Source organism: Acanthochromis polyacanthus, chromosome 1 (genome assembly GCF_021347895.1).
Source record: "Acanthochromis polyacanthus isolate Apoly-LR-REF ecotype Palm Island chromosome 1, KAUST_Apoly_ChrSc, whole genome shotgun sequence".
In the NCBI taxonomy this organism is placed as follows: Eukaryota; Metazoa; Chordata; class Actinopteri; family Pomacentridae; genus Acanthochromis; species Acanthochromis polyacanthus.
The window spans coordinates 15,432,077-15,459,068 of NC_067113.1; the positions used below are offsets into that span (position 1 = coordinate 15,432,077).

At 41.1% G+C, this 26,992-nt stretch overlaps 1 protein-coding gene across 1 annotated transcript in view; it reads left to right on the plus strand.

The window, feature by feature from the left end:
• Positions 1–26,992, plus strand: part of dlgap2a (discs, large (Drosophila) homolog-associated protein 2a) — a 212,484-nt gene that overhangs the window by 125,463 nt on the left and 60,029 nt on the right. Inside the window, 1 exon segment of the mRNA XM_051945125.1 lies at positions 17,057–18,195. Within this exon segment, the coding sequence (XP_051801085.1) occupies positions 17,057–18,195 (1,139 nt within the window).

A 26,992-nucleotide genomic window follows, 5' to 3' on the forward strand; every position in this document is an offset into this window, starting at 1 on the left:
GATGTGTCCACGTGGTATTTTTTGATAAAGAACACATTCTCAAGTGCATATTCAACTTTGTGACCTACCCGATGTGCCCAAATTTGGGCAGAGGAAAACATTTGGAAGGGCCTTTGAAATGCTATGGTTCATATCTGCCTATTGTCTAGCAGTGCAGGCTTCTGAGTTTGGAGCCCCTGAACAGGCACACAGCTAGTGGCTGCTGTCACTGTCACATCTCCCCATGAACTGCACATGGCCCCAGGCAGAGGCTAGCACTCTGGTCCTGGCTGTGATGTGCTCGAGCTTTGTTTCTAAGCAACCTCTAGCTCAAAGCTTGGAGGAAATGAACGTGGAGAGTTGCTGTAGAGTCTTGAATGGGTGGCTGGATGGAGGGGTGGATGTCTGTTGTGTTAGTGGTTCCACTTAAAGGGTTTGCTTTAGAAGCAGTTATTTCCGGGACTGCTTTTGGAGCGATGTGGAACTTTTATCAAATCTTGTGCTGTTTCGCTTTCTGGCTGTGATGCAAGTCCAAATATTGGCCAACATCTTTATCATAAATTTCGTTTCATAAATTTTAATTTAGAGGCCTGATTTGAAAAGCAGAGAATGAATTCAACCGCAAAGCTTTGTAGGATGTAAGGAATATTTGCATTGACGTGTGTAACAGGAGTGTGCTTTCTTAAGAGTACAATCACACTGTGTCTCGGAGTCCTATTGTAACTGAATGGTGACCTTGCTTTCACCCTCTTCCTTTCACCTATACCTGCCACTCTTCCTCACATACCTGACAGCACACAAATACATGCGTGCTAACCAGTCTGATGTTATGAATTACTCCTACTCACCTCACAGAGATTCAAAAATGGCTTGTTGATGAGACTCAGCGGAAGAGGCTGCAGCCAGACCCCCTGGGGATGAGAACAAAAATAGTGTGAAGCAGGGATATCAAGTGAAAATGGGCTACAAGTTTCACCAGCCAACAATCAATCTCAAAACTCGCTGTCGATATGTTTTCTCTGTTCCTGTGTGTACGTCTCAGTCTTCTACACTTGAGTGTCAAACAACAGGTGAATGCCGCTGTCTTTAAATCCAGTCCAGTCCGGCTGCTCTCAGAGGCTTCTGCCACGTTTTCCATACCTCCTTTGATCCCATTACAGCTACTTGTGCAGGATCTGGGGGGGGACTCAATCAGCCCTCTCACTCCATTGAATTATTGCTTGAATCATGGGGTTTTAGTGACTGCCTGGGGAAGCAAATGAAAGCCATCCCGGCCCCAAAAGGGTACTTTTGCACAGATGTCGACTATCAAGGCGGCATGAGTGTGCATATCTAATCTATATTACTCTTTTAAATCAGATGTGTTTTACAGCATCAGATGACATGTACTGTAAAGGGGCGTCAACTCTGCTTATTCATCTATTAAACTGATATAAAAAGCAGTAAGCACACATCAGATTGATACTTGTTTAGCCATTGTTTGACTCTACACCTAGGTACACTTGCACAGGTCGCTTGTTCTAAGCATATTGGTGAACTAAACGCATTTTTACTATGGATTTCAGTCTGTCTTACTAGCTGTTTTCCTCTACTGTGCTTTTATGCACATATTAAAATATCACATTAGAAAAAAAATAATGGAAACGGCACTATTCATAAAAACGCACGTAACCCTTTGATGCACAGCGTGGGTCCGGAGATATCCATTTTCCATTGGATTTAGGTCACTTTTGACTCATGTTGCACATCAAAGGGGTAATTTTGACGTATTATTTCACGACTGATCAGCTGTTTCTGCCTCTTTTGCTGTCTTTGTTGGACATATTTTGTGCACTAACCATGCTTAATACCAGCTGCCGTGGTGCATTCCAACCCCCAAACTACCATAATATATAATATGCAAAAAAAACAAAAAGCATTTAATGTGTCCAACTACATAGTGTGTCAAATGCAGTAGCCCAAAAATATTAGGATGTCCTACTACCTCCTGTCTCATTTTGCAGTATGCTAGCCAGCATGTTTTTCTGGCCACTCTGACCCAAAATCCTCATCACATACGTTACAGTGCCTTCCTCGAGTAACAAGTTTGAGCCACAGAGAGCACACAAACAGCTCATTTCACACAGCAGACTGCGACGAATACATGAGCAAGGCGTTTAAAGATTAAGGCACAACATTACGACGAAGCAGCATGTTCCAGTTCTGTGGTACAACATGCAGCAGTCCATATTGTAAGGGCAGCTAAAGTGGATAATCAAAGGAACAAGATAAAGTATGCCACTGTTGTAATCCTTCAAAGTTCATTATTTGACTACCTTTTGTCAGTTATTAAGTGGCATTCTCATCACTTGAGGCTTTATGAGGCTTTTAATGGAAGGAAATCAATCAGAGAAAATGCAAAATAACAGAGTTTATGCAAAAAAAATCTCATTCACATAATTCGTCTTGAAATGTTTAACTTGATGCTATTTGTACCACTTGTGTTTTTATATTTGACACAAGTATTTATAGAGTGCAATGCTAATGGTTTCATAGATTCAACAATGACTTGATTTTGTAGATTGAGAGAAATCTGATCTGCAGGCAGTTTGATAATGAATTGTGGAAGTCAAGGCAGCATTTAGCAGTCTAAATAGGATAGAGGCAAATGGTGTAATAGCAATAGCAATGCATACACAGCAGTAACAATAGTGGCAGCTTTTGCAGCACGTCACTAAACAAGGTTATGAGTACAGCATCATAGAGTGGCTGTATCTGCTGTTTGGCTGCTCCACCATTTGCTGGTAAATAGTTTTTGTATGATGCATTTAGAGTGCACCCAGGGCATTGTCAATAGCACTTCTGTCATTTCACTCCTGTGAGATTAGGCCAGTAAAACACTGGGACAGGCACTTATACTAATTACATTTTACTGTCAGATGTGTGCAGGTTCACCTCCACCCCCCCGAGCGATAGGCAACCTTCCTCCATCCAAATCAACACGTGGGCGTCTAGTGTTTGCGAGTGAATTGAATTCTTACAGACACTCAGATCGTAGCGTAATTAATTCATTACTCTATCAGTCGCACCCTTTTCATGTTGTCAATATACTTGATTTTTTTTTCTGGTTTGATTTTGTCCAGATTAACATCACAGCAAATTATTTAACACGCCCAGTGACTTTGTGCCCGTAATGTTCCGGCAGACTTCGGAGAAACAAGGCGAATGAGAGACAAGGATCTGAACTTGGCTGCCGGTATCACTTCTATCTCCAAAAAGTCATTATGGTCGGCCCCCGCCCTCCATTCCCTCTGCTGCTGTGGTCTGCAGAGAGGAAAATTACATTAGAGGGGAAAGGGTTTCAATTGTCTTCTTCAGGCTGAGGAGTGTGGTTGCCTGCAGGGCTCGGGAGACCTATACTGTTTTTAAAATCAGTTCCGTGATGGGATTGTCTCTGAGGACTCCGAGCTGGACTGGACCTTCTCGTCTGTCAGGAAACATAAGCTACATCCTGAAAAGTTGCTATAGCGTCCAGCATTAAAAGCATTTGGTATATTTATTGATTTTATATAGGCCAGCTTTGACATATTTATTCCTTAAATCATCCCTGCAAATAAACAGTGTGACAATATCAAATTAGTTCTATTTTCCAAACCCCTCCGTGGCTACAAAGGATGGGAACTTCAGAGTGTGTTGCTACAGCAACAGTAGTTCTGAGGCTTCCTCTAACAAGTTGCCTGGGAATGCAGTCCTGGCTGTTACATAAGATGTGACTTACTCGCTCTCTTTCTTTCTCTCACACACACTCACAGGGCTTTTCCTGTGGCAGAATTTCACATTCAGCATGATTTATTCATAACTGGGTAGGTGCACTGGATTTATGATTCCACCATGTAAATGCAAACCCATGCAATCAACCACACTTGGCAAGAGTTTGCGTGGGGGCATTGTTGGACTCCGAGTCCATTTCTGTGGCTGTTGTAAATGAAAAGACAGCTTTGACAAGATTTAGATTGAGGAGATCGTTGCTTGAATAAGAAGTGATACAAAGATAGCAGGACAGTTTTGCATCGTTGCCGCTGTTGTGTTGTTGTGTTGGATGAAATTACCGCAGCGGACTATGAGGTGCACTTTACATTTCTGTAAGTATTAATTGTGTTCAGTTCCAAATACAAAAGAAGCAAAACCCTGCAGCGCTCAAAGGCCTCAAGTATTGTCAGTTTTGGGAGGAACAAAGAAGCTGATCCTGACACTTTGTTAAGTTTCTTTCTGTCACCTACCATTCCGTCCCCACTTTGACTGGCAGAGAGAAAGGGGAGCTGAGGAGGAGCGCTGAGCGCAGCACAGATAACACACTTCATCATTAGTGGACTCACGATAAGTATTCAGACATTCAGCGGCTTCTCCTTATCTGGCCGCCATAATCTCTCTGCAGCTAAATACTATAGCTGCATTCAGCTCGCCACACTGTAGGTGAAATTGGGTGTTAGAGAAGAGAAATTGCCATTTTGCGTTTGTTAGGACAGCCTGCCAATAGCTTAATCCTTTTAGAGGAGATTAATACTGATGTTGATGGACTCAAGCTCTTTTGGGGGGTGCTACAGAAATATGCATATCTGCTGGTATAGCTCTTGTTCACTCTCTATCATTTTACAGTCTCCTGTACCTATTGTCTTCTCAGACCATCCCAAAACATGCAGCCACACAAAAACTGTCTTCCCTTAATCGCTACCCTTGTTTACAGAAGCTCAGCAGACAATACCCACTTACCTCCGCTAGCTTCGGTTTGCTCTAATCCATGCTCTCAGGCGAACCTCCACCCTGCTGGGAGAAAGATAGTGGGGTGTAGGCTTTGATTGCTGTGGTGGAGTGGAGGTGTGTGAGGGGGTGGGGGTCTCTCACGCTGCCATTTCTCACATCCAGACAGCACTCTCAGGTGTGTAAGTACAACCACATGCAGCTGGGTACAACAAGAACCACTAGAGGCTACAGTGCAAAAGGACAAACATGCACTTCTTTGCACTTAAATATACTTTAGTCATGTTACTTTTTGTGACTATTTCCTCCCAGGAGTATGTCACCCATGAATTAAGTTAGATGTCAATCACACAGCCTCAGAAAAATAGTTAGGAAATTGTTTTATTTTATAATATTTTTAATCCAAATCCATTGGTCAGATTATGTGGTTACATTTTTGGAAAACCCAAAACACTACTTTGAAGGTTGATAAAACACAATGACAACCAAGAGCATTGTTTATTGGCATATCCTGTTCCCATTTTTAATATATCTGAGTGTTTGTATGTGACCATCTGACCTTCTGTAGAGAGCTAATCTGAGATTATCATTTAATGTGGCAGTTGCAGGAAAGGTAAATCTGTTGTGTGCACCCACACAGGCTTTTTGTTTTAGTGCTTTAAAGCACAGCAAGTTTGTTATTTTTTTCCCGTTACATAAACAGTAGGTTACATCCCACTTAGGGGCACTTAGGGAATTAGGACTTCATTGGGTATGTAATCCATCTTTTCCACTATTTTAAATATTGATCACAGTGTAGTCTTAAAGAAAAAGTCAATTTCTCCATACAGTCTTTCATTGACAATTGCCATTGATTTTGGGAGGGTTGTCTACCCCCCCCCCCCCCCCTCCCCCGAGTGATGGGTTTCTTACTTGCGACAGAAGGTTCTTTTTAGACATATTCTTCCTGAACCATGAGTTTGTCTGGATTTAATATGGCAAAAGAGCAATCAGACTCTATTGCAAAGATGTTCCCTATTTCTTTAGTAATCTCTTGGCACAATGGGTGAATAAATGGGCCAATGATTTACCACACTACCTCCAACGTTCACCCAGTCCCTGAAGACTCTGCTGTATTTTAAACTCAGACTGAATTGTATTATGTTCTCCCAGCAGAACTCACATAGGTAGTCTTGGTCTGGTATTTCCAAATATTATTCAAATAAACCTCAGATGCCTCCAGGCTCCAGGCCTGTCTGACATGTACAATAGAATAACTTTTATAGGTTTTGTGATACAAGGAGTTTGCATGTCATGAGTCTTACAGGTGTTAGTCTGCATGCTAAGTACATTGGAGTCATTATCCATTTGTCAGATTTCTTTATTAAGGTAGTCTCTGACTTGGAGATATGTAGAGAAACCTTTTGTTTCCTAAGGTTATGTGTATTCACAAGGTGACGAAAAGACTCCTTATTGTCAGCTTCAGTGCAGTAGGCTATTACATCTTTCAGTGTCCACAAATGATGGATTTAGACCGTTTTAAAACTCCACATTGTGTGCGTCCCATTTTAGCATTTTCACAAACTTCTCAAGCTCTCAACCCTTTTACAGATCAGAGTCAGACCTGCCTTGGTCTGTTGGTTAGATGTATCCCGGAAAAGATCCTGGTGTTGGTGATTACCTAGCATACTAGACTGTCTTTGCATATCATTTGCATTACTTCCAAGTCTTTCCTTTCAGCCAAATGGCCAGGTTTGCACCAGCACATCAGTGATCTAAGCAAGTCCTTCATACATGGAAGGGAAAGTCTGCCCTTCTCTTTAGATAGCTGTAGGCTTTGATATGTCATCTGGGATCTCTTAAGTTTGATTGTGAGGGATCACGGCACTTTCACATTGGATGTTTGATCGGTGTACAGTGAAGTGCTGTCACAACTGAATGAATGAATAAATGAATGAATGGTTTACTGACAGACTGATAGGTGTTCTCCTTCCCTTAACAGAAAACTAGTAAATGCAACACTGTCCTACAACTGCACAAACACTGGCTGATTGGATGAACGCTGTCAATTTTGGATCGTCTTCAAACTAGGCCAACATGGTGGCTTGTTTGGATGCGTCCTCGAACATCATGACATTGCTTCTTTAGAACGTGATTTTGATCTTTAGATCGGTGGCAGATTCTTTAAAAAAAAATTCGTGTGATTCCAGAGGTAGCAAGTTAAGCTGAACATACCTGATTTGCCAAAACTAGCCTAGCCCTAAGTTTTATGTAAATGAGAAGAGACCAACGTGACTCCCCTTCTTTCAACGCAGGGCTGCTTGCATAGACAATGAATGGGAATGTGGGATTGATGATTCCTGTGAACCAGTGCAGCAACCAGAGGAGTACATTCATTTTAATCATTTCAATTCAGTTTAACATGTCTACTGGTAATATGGTCCATCTGTCAAGGTCTGTTTTAATTGTCTTAGTAACAGGACCATTTACTTTCATACATTTTGAAAATGTCTATTGGGATTCAAATTTCCAGATATTAAAAATAAGGACAGTTCCATCTGATGTCAAATCTTCTTAGCAAATCCATCCATCCATCCATTCTCTATACACCGCTTTATCCTCACTAGGGTCACAGGCGGGCTGGAGCCTATCCCAGCTGACTCGGGCAAAGGCAGGGGACACCCTGGACAGGTCGCCAGTCTGTACATATACAGACAAACAATCACACTCACATTCACACCTACGGACAATTTAGACTAATCAATTAACCTCAGCATATTTTTGGACTGTGGGAGGAAGCCGGAGTACCCAGAGAAAACCCACGCATGCACAGGGAGAACATGCAAACTCCATGCAGAAAGATCCCGGGAAAGCCGGGACGCGAACCAGGGATCTTCTTGCTGCAAGGCAAAAGTGCTAACCACTACGTCACTGTGCAGCCCCTACTTCACAAATCTTGATGTGAAATTTTAAGAAAATATTTCAGACTTGTGTTTTCAATTTATGGTCAGAGTATGTGCCAAACAAGTGTGGGTGGTTTGAGAATGTAGTTGCACTTTTCTCTGAGTCTCTCCACAAGTAGACTCTGTTACGTTCATAATCGCCTTTTAAAATACCATTAATCTCTGGTTCCTCTCTTATCTCCTGAGCTAAAGGTTGTATAAAAAGTGTATAAACGGCTGGGCTAAGTGGCAAACTTTGGCACCACCCTCTCTCCGGCTTAATGTGTCAGGATATGAGTTCATGAATTGTTATTCTAGCTGTAGGGTGTAAGTAGAGGGACATAACACATTTCACTGATCTCTCATTAAAGCCAAATCACTCCAATGTTTGGTAAAGATAACCCCACCCAGGTTCATCAAGCACTTTTTAGGCTGATTAGTGGTGCTCAGATATTTTTCCTAATCACATAGTCAACTACCCGCAATGTCCATCTTATTATTATAAGTTTATCTTTCTTGAACACACCTGTGTTGCAGCTACCACTTGTACTTTGCTTTCATTAGTGGATGGAGGTTTGCCATCTATTACATTTACATATTTGCACTCTGTGTGGCTCACTGTTATAGAAACCGTATTTTTGTCATACAGGTATAAACATCTTTTATAGCATTAAGAGTAAGTGGAATATTTTTTTCAAGATTAGACTTTAGTATCAAAGTTCTGTTGCTGCATTAATAGCATCTTTATTTCAGTACATCTGACTTAACATCTTTAGTGTGGAAATATACAGGTGCTATAGCCTAACCGCGCTACACCCATGCTCTGAAGACGCAAGGGTCTAGGCACGCTCGACAGGGAGGGAGGCGGGCTAAAAGGTTGTCTATCAAATCACTCTGCAGCAATTGGGTAGGTATACAACCAATCAGCGCAACGAATAGGCTCCAAGAGCGCCGGAAATTAGAGGATGCGGTAGTTCGGTGAAGCCTTATTTATACAGTCAATGGGTGAAGCTCAAGTATATTACAGAGATGGTAACAGAAAGATTATTCAGAGTCGGTGCTAATGGAGCTCAACGACTGTTGTCGTTTTTGTCGTCGACCCTGGCAGAGACTTAAATCCGTTGCCATGGGTTGTCTAGTGCGACTAGGCTAGTTGTTTCCGGTTGTTTCTGTCAGAATCGTCGCGCCTCTGTCGTCACTTAGTTACGCCCGCCTTCTGACTCTACACTTCATGGTGATTCGTCCGGCCAGTTTTAGGAGCATCCAACCTCGAGCCTTATGGAGGGTAACTAGACCCACCCTGGCAGAGAATTAAATTCGTTGCCGTGGGTTGTCTAGCGCGGGCAGGCTACAGGTGCTACATAAATAACTTTTTTTTAAAAAAGACCTGCAGGTTGTGGATGGTAACCACTAAATATCCTGCATGCAACTCCACTTCCTGTACCAGTACCCATAAGCACACCAAGACTTGACATCTCTCTTTATGCAACAGGACATTTTGTCAGATGTTCCCAAAATAAAAGCAACATGAACTCCAGTCACTGTGACAGAGCACTTTCATTTGTCATCTGTGATTAACGGATAAGCCGCGTTTTTTATTGTGTAACGTGTCATTGTTGTAACACTGGCCATCATCCACAGCTTAAATCAGTGTGTATCTCACAAATGGGGCTTTGTGTGGATTGCTGCTCTATTTAATGGTGTAAATCAATGTTATGGTGTGGATTCATGTGACACTGACCCCTCTAATGGCACCAGCATGAACTCCCAGTTTGATTTAATGCCGGTTGTGATAGTGTGTCCTCCCCCATTGTGTAAATGTGCGAGCAGACGTGCGATCGTAGATGTCCACGTGTGACACATGTGGCGCTGACTCAGCTCGCTGTAATGCAACAGAGTCTTTCTTTTTCATCTCATGTCTCAGCATTAGGTGTCAGTCGTTGTAGCGATCATGAAAGTAACCGTTACTTTCTGGCGTTTTGGCTGTCACGCTCGGCCACAGACAGATGGTCTGGGTGAAAAATATCAGTGACAAGTGACTGGCTTCCAATTGTTGTGTCATTTTGAAACAGCTCAGTTAGCCGAGTGTTGCATTAGAAGCTCAAATGTGGCGGGTTTTACTTTCAGCTCACATGCAACACTTGAAATGTATGCATGAATTGTCCTGTGCTGTCACTTGGATGGACAAGTGAGTAGGATATCTGCCAAAGACGTAAGCCAGGGCCTTATTTTGATCAGTGCTTGCTCTGTTGGATGTAACAAGGCTTGCAGACTTGCTGCTTTGCCTCCTTGTCTGTTGGCTCCTTCACAAATCTAATAGCTCAGGTCATTGCTGATTTGCCCTGAGGGTTGAGGACACAATTCCCCTTCCTTTGATTTTCTAAAGAAAGGCCAGAATTCTAGAGAGACTGCATTTAACCTTTGGGAGATGGATAAGAAAGCTGCTTTATTGATTTGTTTTGCTCAGAAAATGAGGGTGGGTCTTTACCCTGGCCGGTTGGATCCTGCTGAACAAAGCAGACACTTTTATTATTATTGTTATTGTTATTATTGGCAAAATGTTAAGCAAACCCTTTTTCTTTTCTTTGACATTTGTCGTAAATGATTGAATTTTATTTCACAATTTGTGAGCCTGCATGATTCAAATTAACTTTGCTCTTGCATCTGTTTCAAACTTCACGAAAAAGGTTTCTTACAGTCAATAAAAGTACTTCAATGGACTTTTGCAATCTACTCAAACAAACTATCCATCTTTGAAGAAATAATCTTTCTTATTGTTGTTGCACTGATGCATATTTAACAGTAAACCAGCAAACCCAAACATTGAAGCAGGTTTGAAGCAATGACAGATTCTTTCACTGATGCAAAACATTAAAGACTTTCTGTGATGTGTTGCCTCAACACCGGTACTCATCTCCACAGTTACCTTTATCCTAATGCTCCCTTAAATAGCTCTGTGGCTAGCCACGATGCTAACCACTGCCAAGTCTGAAGGTCGCACGCCTTTGATCTCTCAGTCTAGTGCAGCGCTTTATTATCTTTTAACTTTGTTTTCAACTCCAGTTAGGGTCTGAGCCAGTGGAAGAGTGGGAGCTGTCAGCGATACTCAGTGCAGATATAATGCTATTTAAATGCTAATGTGTTAAGAGGAGCAAAACGACCTTTACTCACACTCTGCACGCGGGCGGAGCAGCAGCACAAAACAGAAGCCCTTAATAAATGAGCCTCTTCCTCTGACTCTGTTTCCCATCCCGGCACATTTCGTGTCAGGTGTAAGGTGTGTTTATCACAGCTGATCCCAGAGGGCTTTGACAACATTATAGAGCCAGGTAGTGGTTCAGGTGTTAAGTCAGACATGATTGGATGATTATGTGTGTTAGATTGGATGTGACTGGTTTATGTTATTTTTTGGGCGGGGGAAATTTATTTTTATGCGAATAGAGGGCAGAGTAAGACTTTCTATCATTGCAGTGATAAAATCAATGGTGATTTGGTTTGGCTTTCAATCTAAAGACAACAACATTTAGTAACTCGCCTTTTTCTTTTTTAATAACATCCAATTTTCTTGTTCAAATTCATTGGCTGAATCATCACTGTTATCACCACATCAACATTTGTGAGAGCGTGACATCTAAAGAGAATTCAGTCCTACACTTGTATGCAGAGCTGGGATTGAATTGCTATTACATTTGTAGATTCACCTTCCATCCTAGCAGTCCATCGAAGCAGTTGGCACCCTTGCCAGGAAGCCGATAATGTGATGGCAGGTGCTGGTATCAGTGTAGAAACAACAAGCCCTCTCCTTGTCCATAGATGTCACTGGTGCTTGTCTCCCTGTTTGCAGATTACTTGCCAGAAGGATGCGCACAGACTGAAAGAGCTGCTTTCTCTCAATCTGCTTCATGTAAATATTAAATAACTTTTAAGAGACTTACTTCTGGAATCATGGTTCTAGTTTTTTTTTTTCTTTCTTGTAGCTAATGTTGAATTCTGTCTCAGCAGTGGAAGGGTTGAAAAAGCAGAGAGAGAAATGGAGGGCGGATGAGTCTGTCATCTGTCGTATAATCCCAGGAAGTGCCATAACTCTGCGGGTAGATAATTTATTCAGTGCAGCTCCCTGAGATACCTCAAGGAATAGTCAGCCATCGGAGAAAGGCCTTGGAGTAAGACAGTGACACAACTTCAGACAGAAATGTACCATCATATCAATCTATAATGTACCATCATCCTTCTGCTGCAATTACTAGCGAGTAATCACCTGGACTGACTCAGGTTGAGTAGGTTCACCTGATTTAGCCTCCTTAAATACATTCGGCACTAACAGTTGTGATTGCTGAATTATATGCACTAAAACAGTTCCTCCTCAGGGAAAACGTCTTATCTTTTTTCCCTCATGCATGCTTAGAGTAGCCTGGATTAATTTTACATCAAGCTTCCACGTGGCCATCCACATGTAAGACCGGTAAACAGCGAGAATATGTTTTCATCTCGACAGATGGAGGACGACAGCAACAGAAGAGCACGGCTGCACCTCAGGGGTTGAGATCTTAGACCTCATTAAAAAATAAGTTTGAAAGGAATAAATTTTATCCAATTTGAAAGATGAAAAGGAACATCCACCCTTAGTTACACTTCACTAACAGCACAGTAAGTCATTCTGATGATCTCGCACAGGTTGTTTGATCTGTGAATATGAGACTTTGTCTGAGCTATTGACAAAATAATCAAGAGGAAAATCCTCATTGTGAGTCTCTAACTTACCCTACCAGGCAAAAGTTTCAGAACACCCCATTTTTTCTGTTTTTCTTTTTTCTTTTTTTTAAAATTATGCATGTTAATGTCTCATTGTACTCTGAAATGAAAGCATAGAACAAATGCACAAATGAAGTTAAAACCAAAATATATTCTAAACTTTTGAATCACTGAAGTAGATGAACAGCTGAACAGACTCATGGCATTCTTTCCACAATGGAAATCAAATGTTCTTTAGAAAGTGTTTCCCAGCTCTGTTGCAGAAGTTTCCATTAATGTGTGGCACTTGTAGGTTGCTTTTCTTTCACTCTTCTGTCCAGTTCAACCCAAACCAGCTCCATGGGGTTTAGGTCTGGAGACTGTGCTGCTACTCCATGTTTTAAGGCTTACCATATGGTTCATTTTCCTAATGTAGTTCTGGCATAGCTTGGATTTATGTTTTGGGTCATTATCTTGCTGTAGGATGAACCCCTGACCAACTAGAGCATACCACAGGGTGCTGCATGGAGCTGCAGAATGCTGCGGTAGCCATTTTGGTTCAGGGTATGTCTGTACGAGTCACCGATTCTGGATCCAACAAAACAGCCCCAGATCATCCCACTTCCTCCTCCATGTTTGACAGTTTATGTCAAACACTGGAGAACCATCCTTTCACCTACTCAAAGGTGTACAAAAATCCTGCATGATGAACCAAAGATTTCAAATTTTGATTCATCAGTCCCCAATATGTTCTTCCAGTCTTCAGTAGTCCATTGGCAGTATTTCATGGCCCAGGCAGGCCTCTTTTTCTTATTTTGATAGCAACGGCTTTTTCGCTGCAACTCTACCTGTCAAACCTGCAACTCCAAGTCTTCTCTTCACAGTTGAAACTGAGACTTCTTACCATTATTAAGCTGTGCTTGAAGCTGTTGTCCTGTCAGCTGCCTAGCAAGCAAGCTGTTGGCTCTCAGAAACTTGTCTTCTGATTCTGTTGTAGCTTTAGGTCTTCCAGACCTTTTCCTGCCAGAGTTTCCTCCAGTTTCTGAGTAACTTTTGAGAATGAAGAAAACTGTACTCACTGACACCTTGACTTTCTTCGCAATTTCTCTGTGGGAAAGACCTACATTGTTAGGTGTTTTGATGATCTGTCTCTTCTATTGTTAATTGCCTTTTCATCGCCATTTTTATAGCAACACACTACTTTCTGCAGTACAGTACTATTCAAATAATAATCTTGAGTGTATGGTGCCATGATGTGTTCCAACACTACTTTTATGCAGACAGAGGGGGCTGTAAATAATCAAAAAAAAGTTGGGACACCTGCAGGATTTGGTAGCACCATTTTTCAAGGCTTGATCAACCTCCTTTGCTGCAGAACAGCTTTAAGTTGTGAACCCATTTCTTGTTCTCTGCAAAAGGCCTTTTTTATAATTCTGAAATATACATTACTTTTCAGTTTTGGTGAACATTACCTTTTTGTTAATCTCTGGCAGTTCACCACTTACACTTGTACCATTTTAAGCTATTCTTTGGACTTGAACTACTTGAATTTCAATTAAAAAAATAGAAAACTCGAGTGTATGCACTACAGAGGAGCTTTCACAGTAGAATTTGAATGTAAAAGCTAAAATTTCATTGTCGGTCATCATTTTTGGAACAACTGAGTGCAATGCACAAATGTTCATTGTGTGCAAATCCTTCAGGTGCACCAAATGATGATTACCGGCAAAAGACATCTGTTGAGTTTCCTCGATAAAAATTTCCCACTGGAGGTCAAAACTCCTGCAATTTTATTGTCAGGCCAACACATCTGGGATTGTGACTTTTATCAGAAAACAATGAACTGGTTAAATCTGGTTCTGGAACTGGTTAAATCCTCTTATTGGAATCTGGTACATTCACTGACACGACAGTGAAAATCACGCCAAGAAAACGCATCATTAGTGAAATAAGCAGTCAGCTCCATGACTTAGCATTTACACCTTGCAGCTGCAGTGTACCAATGAGAGTCTCAACTGCATGGACTCCAAAGGTTTCATATGTGGCTAAACTAAGGAGTCAATCCAGTCAGCTTGCACGGTGGCTCTATCTCTAATCTCTATCTTCTTCAACTGGTTCCTAGTTCGAACCTGTATGCCTGAATGACTCCACTGTTACAACTTCCCATTCTGAAAGTTCCCATAGATATACTATAAAGGTTTTCTTCAAAGATGCCTCACAGTAGAGGATACACCTCTACTTCAGAATAATGCCCTTTATAATACTTATTATGTAGTGCGATAAATGCAGTATAATTTAGATTAGTAGTTATTTTTTGAATGTGCAGACAAGTCTCAGCTCTTTAAATTCAATCTTTGAAAGACCAGCATTACATTCCATATGAGCTATTTGGGGCAGAGCTGTCTCTAGTCATGTTTCTATAACATATATTTATTCGCATTTTGAAGCATTGCATTTGAAAAAATTAATGCAAAGCAAAATTTGAAAAATCTTGAATGGTTGAAGACTTGAAGTGGTTGATGACACTTAAAAAAAGGGAAAAAAAACAGTTCATGCCCATTGTTGCAAATGGAAAGACCTTTTTCAAATAAGTTGCCACATAGCAAAATTTTAACTGACGGGACTGGTCAGCTGTTTCGACTTTTTTGTTGTCTTTGTTGACAGCATGAAATGTGTCCAACGCCAGTAGATATCAAAGAATAATTGCATCTTACCCTACTGATAACAATTCCTGAAGACATTTCTTCAGTTTTGTAGCATAGAAGACCAAAGCTGATTTGTTCTATCTTCTCCTTTGTGGTTTTTAACCAGTTGACGAACAATTGGGTTTGTTTCCAGCTTCTTCTACTCTGTTTTACAGCCATGTGTTATGTATCGTATACCACCACCCTCTAAAGACAATACGCAGCCTCGTTTGTTTGCTCCAAAGCAGTTAATGGTTACAATCCTAATATGCAAAATTTCAGAGACACACTTCAAAAATTGATTGACAATTATATGAAAACAACAACTTCTGATACACTATAATCACAATATCAAGGTAAAGACTGTGTCATTGTAGCAAATCAAAATCAGTGTATTATAAAAAAAAAGATTTTTGGTACAAGTTGTAATAGAAATGAGAGAAGTTGGTTTTTACTCTTTCCAGCCATGATTCATTGGAGAAAGCAGCCTTAAATTGTAAGAAAAGCACCAATAATAACTCCTGTGTGACATGATCAGATATCATTCAATCAGCATCCAGCAAGTTGGTAGTAGTTACCAGTGTATCCGCAAGGAATTGGTCTTCTGCTGGTGCTCTACTGACTGACGCTGACAAATTTGTTCAGTGGACTGCCTGAACAATCATGACTGAGACGGCCACAATAATTTGTGGATTAAGGTATCAAAATAGGTTTATGGCAATAGTTTTCAAACTTATTGAGTTGTTAATATGTTGATTTAGAAGTGCTATATTTCGTTTCAAGCTCTCCCCATATCTCCCCTTCCATGGTAGCTCATGAAAACTCTCCTTCATTTTATGGGGTTACAGTGGGAGTGAAAGTGCACGGGTTTGTGAGCCGTATCATTGGCAAGCAATAGAGCTGAGATATGATTTTTCTGTTTGTTTGTTTGTTTCCTGCTTCATAAGACAGGATACAGATAAGTTTCTCCTGCTATATGCAGCACTTATAGAGGAATAATGAAAACAAACAAAGAAGAGCAGTCAAATAGATCATTGTTTTGTGAAATAAAGCAAACTAATACCGCATGTGATTTTTACACCTATTTAAAAAGAAATACCTTTTTTGTTAAGCGTTTGTTAGGTAATTGAAGGCCTTCAGACTGCATTCAGGATTTATTCCACAAAGTGTTTCCAAAGTAATATCACATTGAAAAGATTGGTTATTTATGGGATGATAAATAATACAGTGCTCCAATAACAGGTGGAATTTTAACCCACGTTGTCCTGACATGGTTCAAAGGGAGGACAAAGTAATTAGAGTGGGAGTCGACAGTGGTAAGGCATAAAGATAAATTAAACCATACCTGTGATTAAGTTAAATACATCCGAATAGAGGGCTGGGATGTTTGCCCTTGGTGACTGATCACACAGAATCGGTTTTTAATCTCAGACTACATGGCCAACAGAAAGAGAGAGGGAAGGTGCATTTGGCGATCGCCTCCCAAGGACTCCCATCCTGCCGTACGCCTCACAGCGCACTCCTCAGGGCTTTGACGGATGACACCAGCACCACGGAGTGATAGGCTATTATTTCACTTTGCATTGGATAAATGGCAATGCGGGCTTCTACCTGTTGCCTGCCCTTCTCGTTCTTTCATTCTCTTCTTTTTTCCGCCCCATCTCTATAGCGGTATGCCATCCCAGACCTGAACAGAAGGAGAAAAATAGGACAGCTGAGATTTTGTCTGTGCAATCTGTGAATTGCACTTCCACATTTCAGATGTGCTACTTTTTGAGTGTTTTTTTTTTTCTCTTCTACGTGCCCTGTATTTGAAATGGATGTGGAGAGTGAGAGTATGGTGGATAATGACCAACTTGTATGTGATTTGGTCCCAAGCTTTTTTTTCTCCTCATCATTAAGTGTGAAATGCATTTCTTTTTTCTGGTAAAAGGCTTTTCTACCCTGAGTGTGATGTAATGTTCTCTCTCTCTCTCTGTCTCTCTCTGTCTCTCTTGCTTTCAGACCAACAGTATTCATGGTCGCCCTCGCAGTACTTCGATGAGGACAGCTACTCCCCTCCACCCAGGAACATGAAGGGTCTCTCAGGCGGCCGCCCAGCCCAGCTCCAGCTCACCTCCCCCCACACCTGCGGCCTGGCTGATTGCGACCATTCCCTGGACCACCACCTCCACCATGGCGACTCCCGGCCCCCCTCCTACCTCCTCAGTCCCACCGAGAGCTGCCCCCTTGATGGCCACCACCGCTGCTCCCCACGAAGCTCCATCCACTCCGAGTGCATGGTGATGCCGGTGTCCATGTCGGCCACTGATCACTCCATCTCTAGTAGCACTTTCCCCCGCATGCACTACGGCAGTGCTTCGCGGGACAGCGGTGGAAACACGTCTGGCGGCAGGGATTCTCACGACGACGGTGGCTCATCCTCACGTGGTGGCAGTGGCAAAATGAACCGAATCCCAGCAAACCTCCTGGACCAATTCGAGAAACAGATGCCGCTGCACCGGGACGGCTTCCACACACTGCAGTACCAACGCACTTCCACCACAACCACAACTACGGAGCAGCGCAACGAAAGCCCCGGGCGAATCCGCCACTTAGTCCACTCGGTACAGAAGCTCTTCACAAAGTCGCACTCCCTGGAAGGTTCCTCCAAGATGAACGGGACCAAAAGCGACTCGCACAGGGACAGCTCACACCACCACCATCACCACCACCAAGGCCACCACAAACACAGCAAACGCAGCAAGAGCAAAGACCGTAAATCCGATGGCAGCGGCAAGCAGCGCTCAGGAGGTTGGTGGAGTTCCGATGACAACCTTGATAGTGACAGCACGTACAGAACACCGAGCGTCATGTCACGGCATCCTGTGGACCACATCAGTCACTGTTACCCCGACTCAATGCACGGCCATCTGGGGGGAGACCTGTCACTGAAGACCTCCAAGAGCAACAACGACGTCAAATGCTCAGCCTGTGAGAGCATAAGCATGGCGCCCGAAGGCAAGTTCATGAAGAGGAGCTCCTGGTCAACGCTAACGGTCAGCCAAGCCAAGGAGGCCTACAGGAAGTCCTCACTCAACCTGGAGAAGCCCATGATGCCCACAGACCTCAAGCCCAACCTCAGGCCCTGTCACTATCTACAGGTGAGTTTGGGCTCTTTTACTCAGTCGCTGTACTGTGCCTCTCAATCAGTATTAACCATAAGTATGCTATTTGGTTCCAGCTTGACTAGGGATAGGGAACACAACATAATACCCAGTGTTTTTGTTTTTTTTGAGCAACATTATCAGCTGCTTAGCAGAATAATTGTTAAACAAAGCTGGCAAAAATGCAAAAACAGGACCTGTGGGTGCTGCTGAATCAGTGAAAGATATCAAAATTTACAGAGGGCTAAAGATGTGCCAACTTGCTAAAAAAAAAAAAAGCAAAAGAAAACAACTCACATACTCAAAGTGAAATACAAAAGCAGCACCAGCCTGCTACTAGTCTACCTAACAGACAAACACTCAACCTAATGTGGATGTGGTGGAAAAGCTTCCCATGGCCCAGTCTGCAAACAGTTAAGTGAGTGCCTCATTACAGAAATCAGAAAGCTCAGAGCTACTAGTAAAAGCTACTAAGTGGCTGAGAACACAAAGCCAACAGGTCACAACACAAGTTGCTAGCAAGTGTTACAGAATTAAATACAATACTTAGAGACAAGAAGATGCATAGTTGTGACGCATTAAATCACAACAGCTGAAACTGCAGCTTGATTGGAGTTCAGTCTGTGTCTAATCAGTCGCAAGGACAGGTAAAGGAACGAGGGCTGGAGCTGCAGGCCAATCAGCCAAGATGACAAGGTGGATGTGGAGAAGGCAAAAGAAACCTCCTGGTCAGGAGCCCACACAAACTCATTTACATACACAAAACAGGAATGATTCACCACAAGGAAGGAAGGTGCCACCAGGGTTGTAACAATACAGCAGTTCCAATATTTTTGAGGCCACTGCACTGGGCACAGTCATAGACCAATACAAATGAATTCCTCTGTGTGTTGGATGATGAGTATCTGAAGAAATTGTTGAAAGAAGTCGATGGGCATTTGCATCAAGACATGTCTGACATGATACATGTGAACAACTGAAGAAAATATTCTTTTATTTCTCTCTGTTATTACAAAAATTGAGCATCCATTCAAAATAATGGGAAATTTACTAGAACTCCAACTGTAACACAAAGACAAATATCACTTCTAAAACCATGAGCACTGAAAAAAAGCCCCTTTCAAAACAAGAAAAAACTTATTTCAAGGAACTTCTACCTTGAAATAAGTGAGAAAATTTGCCAGTAGAACAAGTGAAAACAGGCTTGGTAAGATTTCTTGAAATGAGATGTGATATTTAGAATATTGAGATCTGAAAATAAGCTGAGAAAACTTGTTTTAAGTTGTATTTTACCAGGATTGTCAAGCTTAGGTGTTCTAAAATAAGCCAGACATGCTAAAAAATAAAATGGCAGTTTTTCACTCAAAAATAGATTTTGGCTTTCATGTAACCTCCTAATTTGATATGTATTAACTCTCCTGTTGTCTTCATTTACAAGCACATAAAAATATTGTTTTCTTCTCTGAAAAAATATCAAAATCCAAAATATCAGCAAAAAAAATTGTCCAAATTTCTGAAAATGTACAAAAACGTCAAGAGAAAAATTCCAATAATTCCTTAAAAGTTTCCCTTAAAGTTTTCTTTTAAAAAAATACCCTAAATTTGGCAAGAAAATTTTTGCAAATATTTTCAAAAAATGAGTAAAAATCTTCCAAAAAATCCTAAAAAAAATGTAAAGTGATTACATATATATCAATAAAACTTCTAATATTCTCTGAAGAACATTTTTAACATTTCTGTCACCAAAAAAAGTTCAGAAATTTCCCAGAAATGTTTAAAATGTGGACATTAGAAGTTTCGCTGTAAAAAAAGATATTTTTGCCACATTTTCGAACTTTAAAACGAGTCAGTTTGAGCCACAGGATGGCACGAGGGTTTAACTTTTTTTGAGTTTTCTTGTAAAATTCAACTCAAAACAAGATAACTTAAAGACTGTTTGACTTAACAAGATATTTAAGATGCATTGTCTCAAAACAAGTCTATCTCTATCTTGCTGAATTGTCACTTGTTAAGTGAATGTATCTTAAATCAAGTGGGATGAGATATTTTGACTAAAAATAAGACAAATAGACTTGGTAAGATTTTGAGTTTTTGCAGTGCGCACTGCACAGCATCTTGAGAGATATTGTCAGTCAATCAACAAAGGAAGAAAAGTTGCTCAGCTCAGCTGGATTTCTGATTGATCCGAAAGACAGTATTTTGTCTGTCGCGGCCCTGGATATCACAATGTGAACCTCTGCCTATGGCTCAGCATGTGGTTGGCAGTAGAAAGGACCAGCACAGCAGGACAAATCAATTAACTCTGTAAATCATCCGTGCCGGAGGGGAAGAGTTGGCAGTATGAGAATAAAAGAACAGAAATCAATGTTTATTTTTACCGTTCTGTTTTGCTCCGATTTCGCATCAGTCTCACTGTGGAAAAAAAAAAAGGTAGCGTTTAGCCCAGGCCCATGATTGGCTCTGCAGGAGACCCCATAGCACCGTGGGGATCAATTCAGAATGAGTCAGCACTTTCCACAGAAGGGTTTCGCAGGTTTTATATGCATGCTGAAGGGTAAATGAAATAAGAAAGCATACTTATAAATCCCAAATTGCAAATCCAAGCAGGGGAAAATAGATTCTGTAGCAATGCTGCTGAAAATACAGTATATAACAATGTGAGATCTGATAGTGTCATGTAAGTACCGCCTGCAGCCAAAATAAAATGAGCACTTCAGCACACTGGGAAAGAGGACTTGGAGACTCAGCGCTCTAAGCACAAAGTGTGTTGTATGGATTACAGACTGTTGTAAATGGAAAGCCAATACATTACTCAAATCAGCCAATGGAGCCAAAGAAAGCAGTCTATCTAAGTTCACATCAACAGAAAGTTTCTCAGGAGGACTCCTTTTGACTAGCATATTTTTAAGCATAACTGATCAGCACGTTGAATCAGTCAGACAGTGCACTCATCCACTTACTTTTTTTTTTTTTTTACAATTCCAGTAAGTGCAGTAATCTCTCAATGGGGGAGTTGCAGTGGTTAGTGCCCCCACCTCTTCCTCCCTTCCATTTGGTCATTCAGCTGAGGTAGTGTCCGAGTCGCGGCACTATAAACACTTCTAAAAATATCCTCCTCCCCTGCTTCCTGCCGCAGGGCTATATTTAGCTCAGCGTTATCAATCCAAGCCGTACAGGGTGTGACACATCTTCCCTCCCCGGAGGAGAATCAATGCCCTCTCAGGGACCTCTCAGAGAAGATGTATTAAAGGAGAGAGGGGGAGAGAAAGTTGGAGAAGCATACGGGTGAGGTTTATGGCTGTGTGGATGCATTTAGATTCTCCTGGAAGCAGCAGAGGGGGGAAACAAAGCAAGACGGAGAAAGGAGATGGCTGTTTTCGCTCCCCATGGCTACTATTGCTGCTCATCAGCAGGAGCAGTCAGGCAGACAGATAGACCCAATAGTCAGGAATGATCCTCTGCACACACCGAGGGGTCACATTGAGAGTATTCACTTCCTGCTGCTGCAGAATTGGGATTGCCCACAACTGTCTGCACTGTAACAGCATAAACTGTATCCAGAGAGAGTGTGTGTGCTCAGGGTCTGTCTGTGTGCGACTGACGGTGGATGTGGGGAGGTGTTTTTGGTGTTTATCGCATACCAGATGGTTTGATGATGTGCTCGTCACCTTGTTTGTGTCCTTGGTTGATGACAGAGGAAATAAAAAACTTCTGAAGTGTTGTAGAAGTATGAGGCTGCCAACACAATGATTTGTCTTGCTGAGGCTCCATCCACACAAAGTTTTAAAATGCATAATTTTTGCTACATGTATGCCTAGGATCCACCCTAGTCTGGCATTTTAAGAAGCCTGGCCCTATCTGACACTTTTCCAAAAGCAAAGAAAGACATCAGTCTTGATCGCAAGTGGTTATTTTAAAAATAGGTAACAAATCAGGCATTGCTGACCTTGGTGTTGATGCTAGCAGCATTTCCACCTCATTGTGTTCCTGATATCTGTTTTTCAGGGTTGATAACAGTTATTAGTAGTTAAGGACACTGATAACCGATTAACATTTGCAGAAGAAAAGAAAATCTTGGTGTCAAAATTCAGGACAACACAAACTCCAATGCAAAATGTTGTAGAAATGCCTTAATTTATATTTAGCACTGAAAACATTTGACTCAGTGTTGATAGGCTAAAACTTAAAACATACTACCAGTCAGAAAGCTGCTGTTGGTGGGGCATTGCTCAAGATCACAGAATAGTGACTACAGATGAAGAGAAGAAGCTGCATCAAGTCTTACTGCACATTTATGTGTTTATTTTATTCAAGAATTTAAAAAATGAATAAATAAAAAATACAAATAGGCAAAAAATGATGGGGTATTGGATCAGATCACCAGCTTGGCTAATAATCTGTCTCCCTCTAAAAGAAATCTGTGGTTTTACTTTTTTGTTTTCATTGATGTTCCTCCATTGTATTTCCAGTGTATGAGAATGGCCATGTGGAAAGCATTTTCATGTGTGTTAGTATAATAGGAGATTATTTCCTTCAGGGTTCTAAGACACTCATCTGGCCGGAGATTGTTTTTGTTTTTAAAATGAAAACGTATTAGTGTGGATATAGCCACAGGTGTTTATGTATTAATGTGTTGGCATGCAATCTTGGTGTGTGTCAGTGGGATAGCACATGTATAAGAGATCAATGAACTGGACAGTGGAGAAGACAGAGATAGATGGATATTGGCTGCTCTTTCTCTGAAATGACAAATGTGGGGGAATCAGACCTGGCATTAGCCGTTGCTCCCTGTCGTTTCACAAATTAGGTTCAATTAGCCCTCCCCAAGACACGCACACACGTGATGTTATTCCTTCATGAGTTATGAGCTTCGTATTAATGAAATGAGGTAATTGTGACATTCATCTACTAATGGCGACAGACGAACCCGGTGTGCATGTAGTGTATGAAGCACAGTGAGTACACCCCTGTGCAATATCATTTAAATGTCTAATTATTCAAAATTGTATCAACTAGCAGAAGCTATATTATTTCTAAGTTGAATAGTAGAGTTTTTGCTCTTATGTAGAATGAAAAATAGACATAGTAGATTCACTATATTAAAAGCATAAGGAGGATATCATGGTTGCACAAATTTATGGAGGGAAGTTCTGCCAAGTTGTGTTGCTTTACCTTCCTCTATAAAAAACTTCAAATCTGTTCTACTAGTTTTAAATCATGCGGCATACTTGGCCAGGTCATTGTTTCCACTTTTTTCATCTTTGGAAACTCTTACAAAGTTTTGGTAGCGTGCTTTTGATCCTTGTCGTGCTGTAGTTTTTCTCTTCTGCCAAGTTTCTGCAGACTTGGAGCCATCATGGAGTATTTTTGTATATCCACAAGAATGTTATCTCCTTTTGTACTGATACAGCCCCGTATCATCACTCTCCTACTTCTGTGCTTTACTGTTGGGATTATGGATTCACCGTGGCAGGTTCGTGCCAAACCTGCTGGATTCTGTCTGAACTGAACAGATGTTCTGTAGCGAAGTTTTATCTTGCAGTTTTTGCCAATAAGCAAACAAAGTTAGTTTTTTTTACCTGGACGCTGTCAGTAGAGGCTCATGTTATGCAATGTCTTTCATAGTGTGTGAGCTATTAAAGAAACTCCAAATTTCCATTGATTACCACTGTGCCAAGTCTGAAGCAACTGCCTGTCTGATTTTCCTAGCTAGAGTGTACAAGTAGCACACTGCCATGGCGTCATTTTAGAAGGACAGTCTCTTCAGCTGTGATTAGTGGTACTAAAGCTTAGCTTGTACATCCTGCTTACTGCTGCTACTGTGTTACCACTGATTTTTAGTTGATCACTGATATTTCTGTATTCTTTTCTATCTTTGTGTAATCTCAAAATGAGATTTTTAAATTTCATTGGCAGTTCTGTTTCATGTGGAACCATGAAACATGCAGATAAACATGGCCGATGGGTCCTAAACTGAGAAAATACTGGTGTTCATCGGCCATTTTACAACTGTGGTGATACAGTAAAACTAACTTAAAATCATAGATGCACTCAATGTAGTTTCAATAATTACAGGTTTTCTAACTTGTATGTCAGTGATCATAGGTGTGTTTACTTTTGTTGCACTTTTTTGTAGTTCTTCTATAGTGTTTTATCGAAACTAGAAATAGTGTAACTACTGAGAGGTGCTGCAGTTTTTTTTTATTATTTGCCATTTACTTGTATGCCGTATGTGTGTGGGCCACCCTTCCTCTGTCACATGCCTGATCTGCAGTACCTGGTGTAATCATGCATCCTCCAGCTTTCTTGCACCCGGTGCATAACTTCAAACAGCAATAACTTTGTCCTACTGACAACACCCAGCCCAGATTAAGACAGCTGCTCCAGCAAACTCAAGCCTGTTCTCTCCTTGCATACAGTAGTGTGATACAATGAGAGGATTAGTCTTTTGATAGTTTTGCTGATAGGGCATTGCGGAGGGATTTAGTAGGCCAATTATTTGCCATGTTGGCTTGCCAAAGGTGGAGCTTGAGAGGCAGAAAGTCTGCTGATTAAAATACAAAAGGAAAGTGCAAAGCAGCAGAAACACAAGTGGCACTGTGACGGAAGACTACAGGAACACACACCTACACACAGGGGTTCCCCAACATTTCATTAAAGAGTTCTCAGATAGCAATCAGGCCATGACCCACTACTTAGTCAGATATTTTCACAGGAATCTGAGCATCAGACAGCAGTTTGTTGCTAAATGCTACTCATCTCCATTGCCTGAGGCGACGATGTGACTTTGTGGTTACCACCATGTCAGCAAGCATCTGCTTGTATTTGTGTTTTATTATCTCAAACATCAAGTTTCCTTTGATTCTACAAGGAGGTTGCTGGGCTGTAACAGTTTAATAGTCAGTTGTTCAGAACATTCTACAATATATTTTTCTTATGTGCTATGGCTCTCCCAAGTCAAATCAATAATAATTGCTAACAATAATAGCGTCCTAATTCTTGAAGGGTTTAATAGCTATATTTGCTGCTTTGGTAGCATTTTCTTGCCAAGAATTCTTCCGTCTGATAGTGTCTTTTAACATAGCAGTTCACGCCATTTGGAGCAAACACAGCCCAAGGCTTAGGTTTGGACTTGTAGCATCTGATAGTCTGAGTTTGGAGAATGTGGAGGTGTTAAATAGTCCTCCAGACATTCATTGTATTGGACCTGATTTGTTATGTCTTCGATTTGAAGTGTTTGTCTCTCTCGCTCTTTTCCATCTGTTGTATTTGCATGAACAGTCCTTATCAGTCTCCTGTGGCCAGACATTTAATTCAAAAATGATTTATTAATACATAAACCCATTGCATGGTGTAACTTCATCAACATGGAGCATGCTAATAAAAGCTGATGAGCAAAGGAAAACTCTAGCAAGCAAAGAAGCTAGATGTGTTTTTGTCAGGACCTAGTGAAGACCACTAAAGAGGTAAATGAAGAGCCAGTGTTGCAAAAAAAAGCCACAAACAATGGGGGTTTAGTCACAAACAATGTTGCATATATGCTGGATATGAAAGTAGGTAATTGTTTGCTGGCACATTAACCTTCATAGCCAGTGATATGGTGTGGGCTGTGTATGTATGTGGGTGTTATGCAGGGGAGAATCCAGGGCCAATTAGTCGACTAGTCTCCCATTTATTCAACACATCTTGAGTGTAGCAGCTCATGTGGACTGTGACAAGCAGAATCAGGGATAGTGATGGGGAGCAAGCTCATGCTAAAGATTTTCTTAAAGTCCCTCTGGATTAAATACCTGAAAACTCATCTGTGTGTTGTACCGGTGTTACATATTTAGACATGTTTTTTTCATGAAAATGGTCTCTTCCTGTCTTAAAATGGTCATGCTGCTTTTTTTTTAGAATATTTAGATGTATGAAGTCCTCTCTGTCAACTCCCGCCTTCTTGCTTGCTGCAATTTGAACACATGATGTGAAGCTGTGAAATTGGAATAATTTAGCCATACGTGTTTAAAAAGGACACTGATTCTAAAGAAAAAGAATGATACAGAAAGTCCAAACCTGATTTGTTCCTGAGGTTTGTTAGTCCTCATTTGTCAGCCAGTGAAAAGATTCAAGAGGTTTATTGTCATATGAGAAAGAAACCACAGACACTGTACAATGCAATTCTTACTTTGCCGATCCTCCTTAACCAAATGTACAAAATGTGTAAAAGAAATGAAGCAATCTTAAATAAAGTGTCAAAAACAATGAAATCATTTCAACAATGGCTTGAACTTTAGCAAGGAAACCAATGACCAGATCCTCCTGAATTCACTCTGACCTTGTGGAGTCCTTGTCACAAAATCTGTTTTGGTCACTTATTTATGGATTAAATCCAGACAACAGATATAGATTTTCCAGTAGAAGGAGTACTTTAAATCTCTACAAAATTCCTATGGAAAGCCAACAATTGCCCTTTCAAAAAGAATACATTTTGGATGCGCAGGTGTTACTGCATGGGCCAAAGCTTGCAACAATGTTGAGGCTGCATATACAGTTGTAGAGCAACAAGTAACACATAATATTGCACCACAGAAGATAAAATATTCCTAATTTGTGGGTGAAAATATGATACTGAAAGTGAGTTTTGAAACAGGAGAGCAGTTAAAGGCTAGAGAAGAGTCATCAGAACAAGAAGGAATCTTATCCCCTTCTTGTCTGCCATCAAAAACCAACAATAGTGTTTTAAATTTATGAAAAGGAAAACGTGTCCTTTTGGTACTGCTCTTTTTCTGTCAAGGGTTCTTTACCTTTTTTG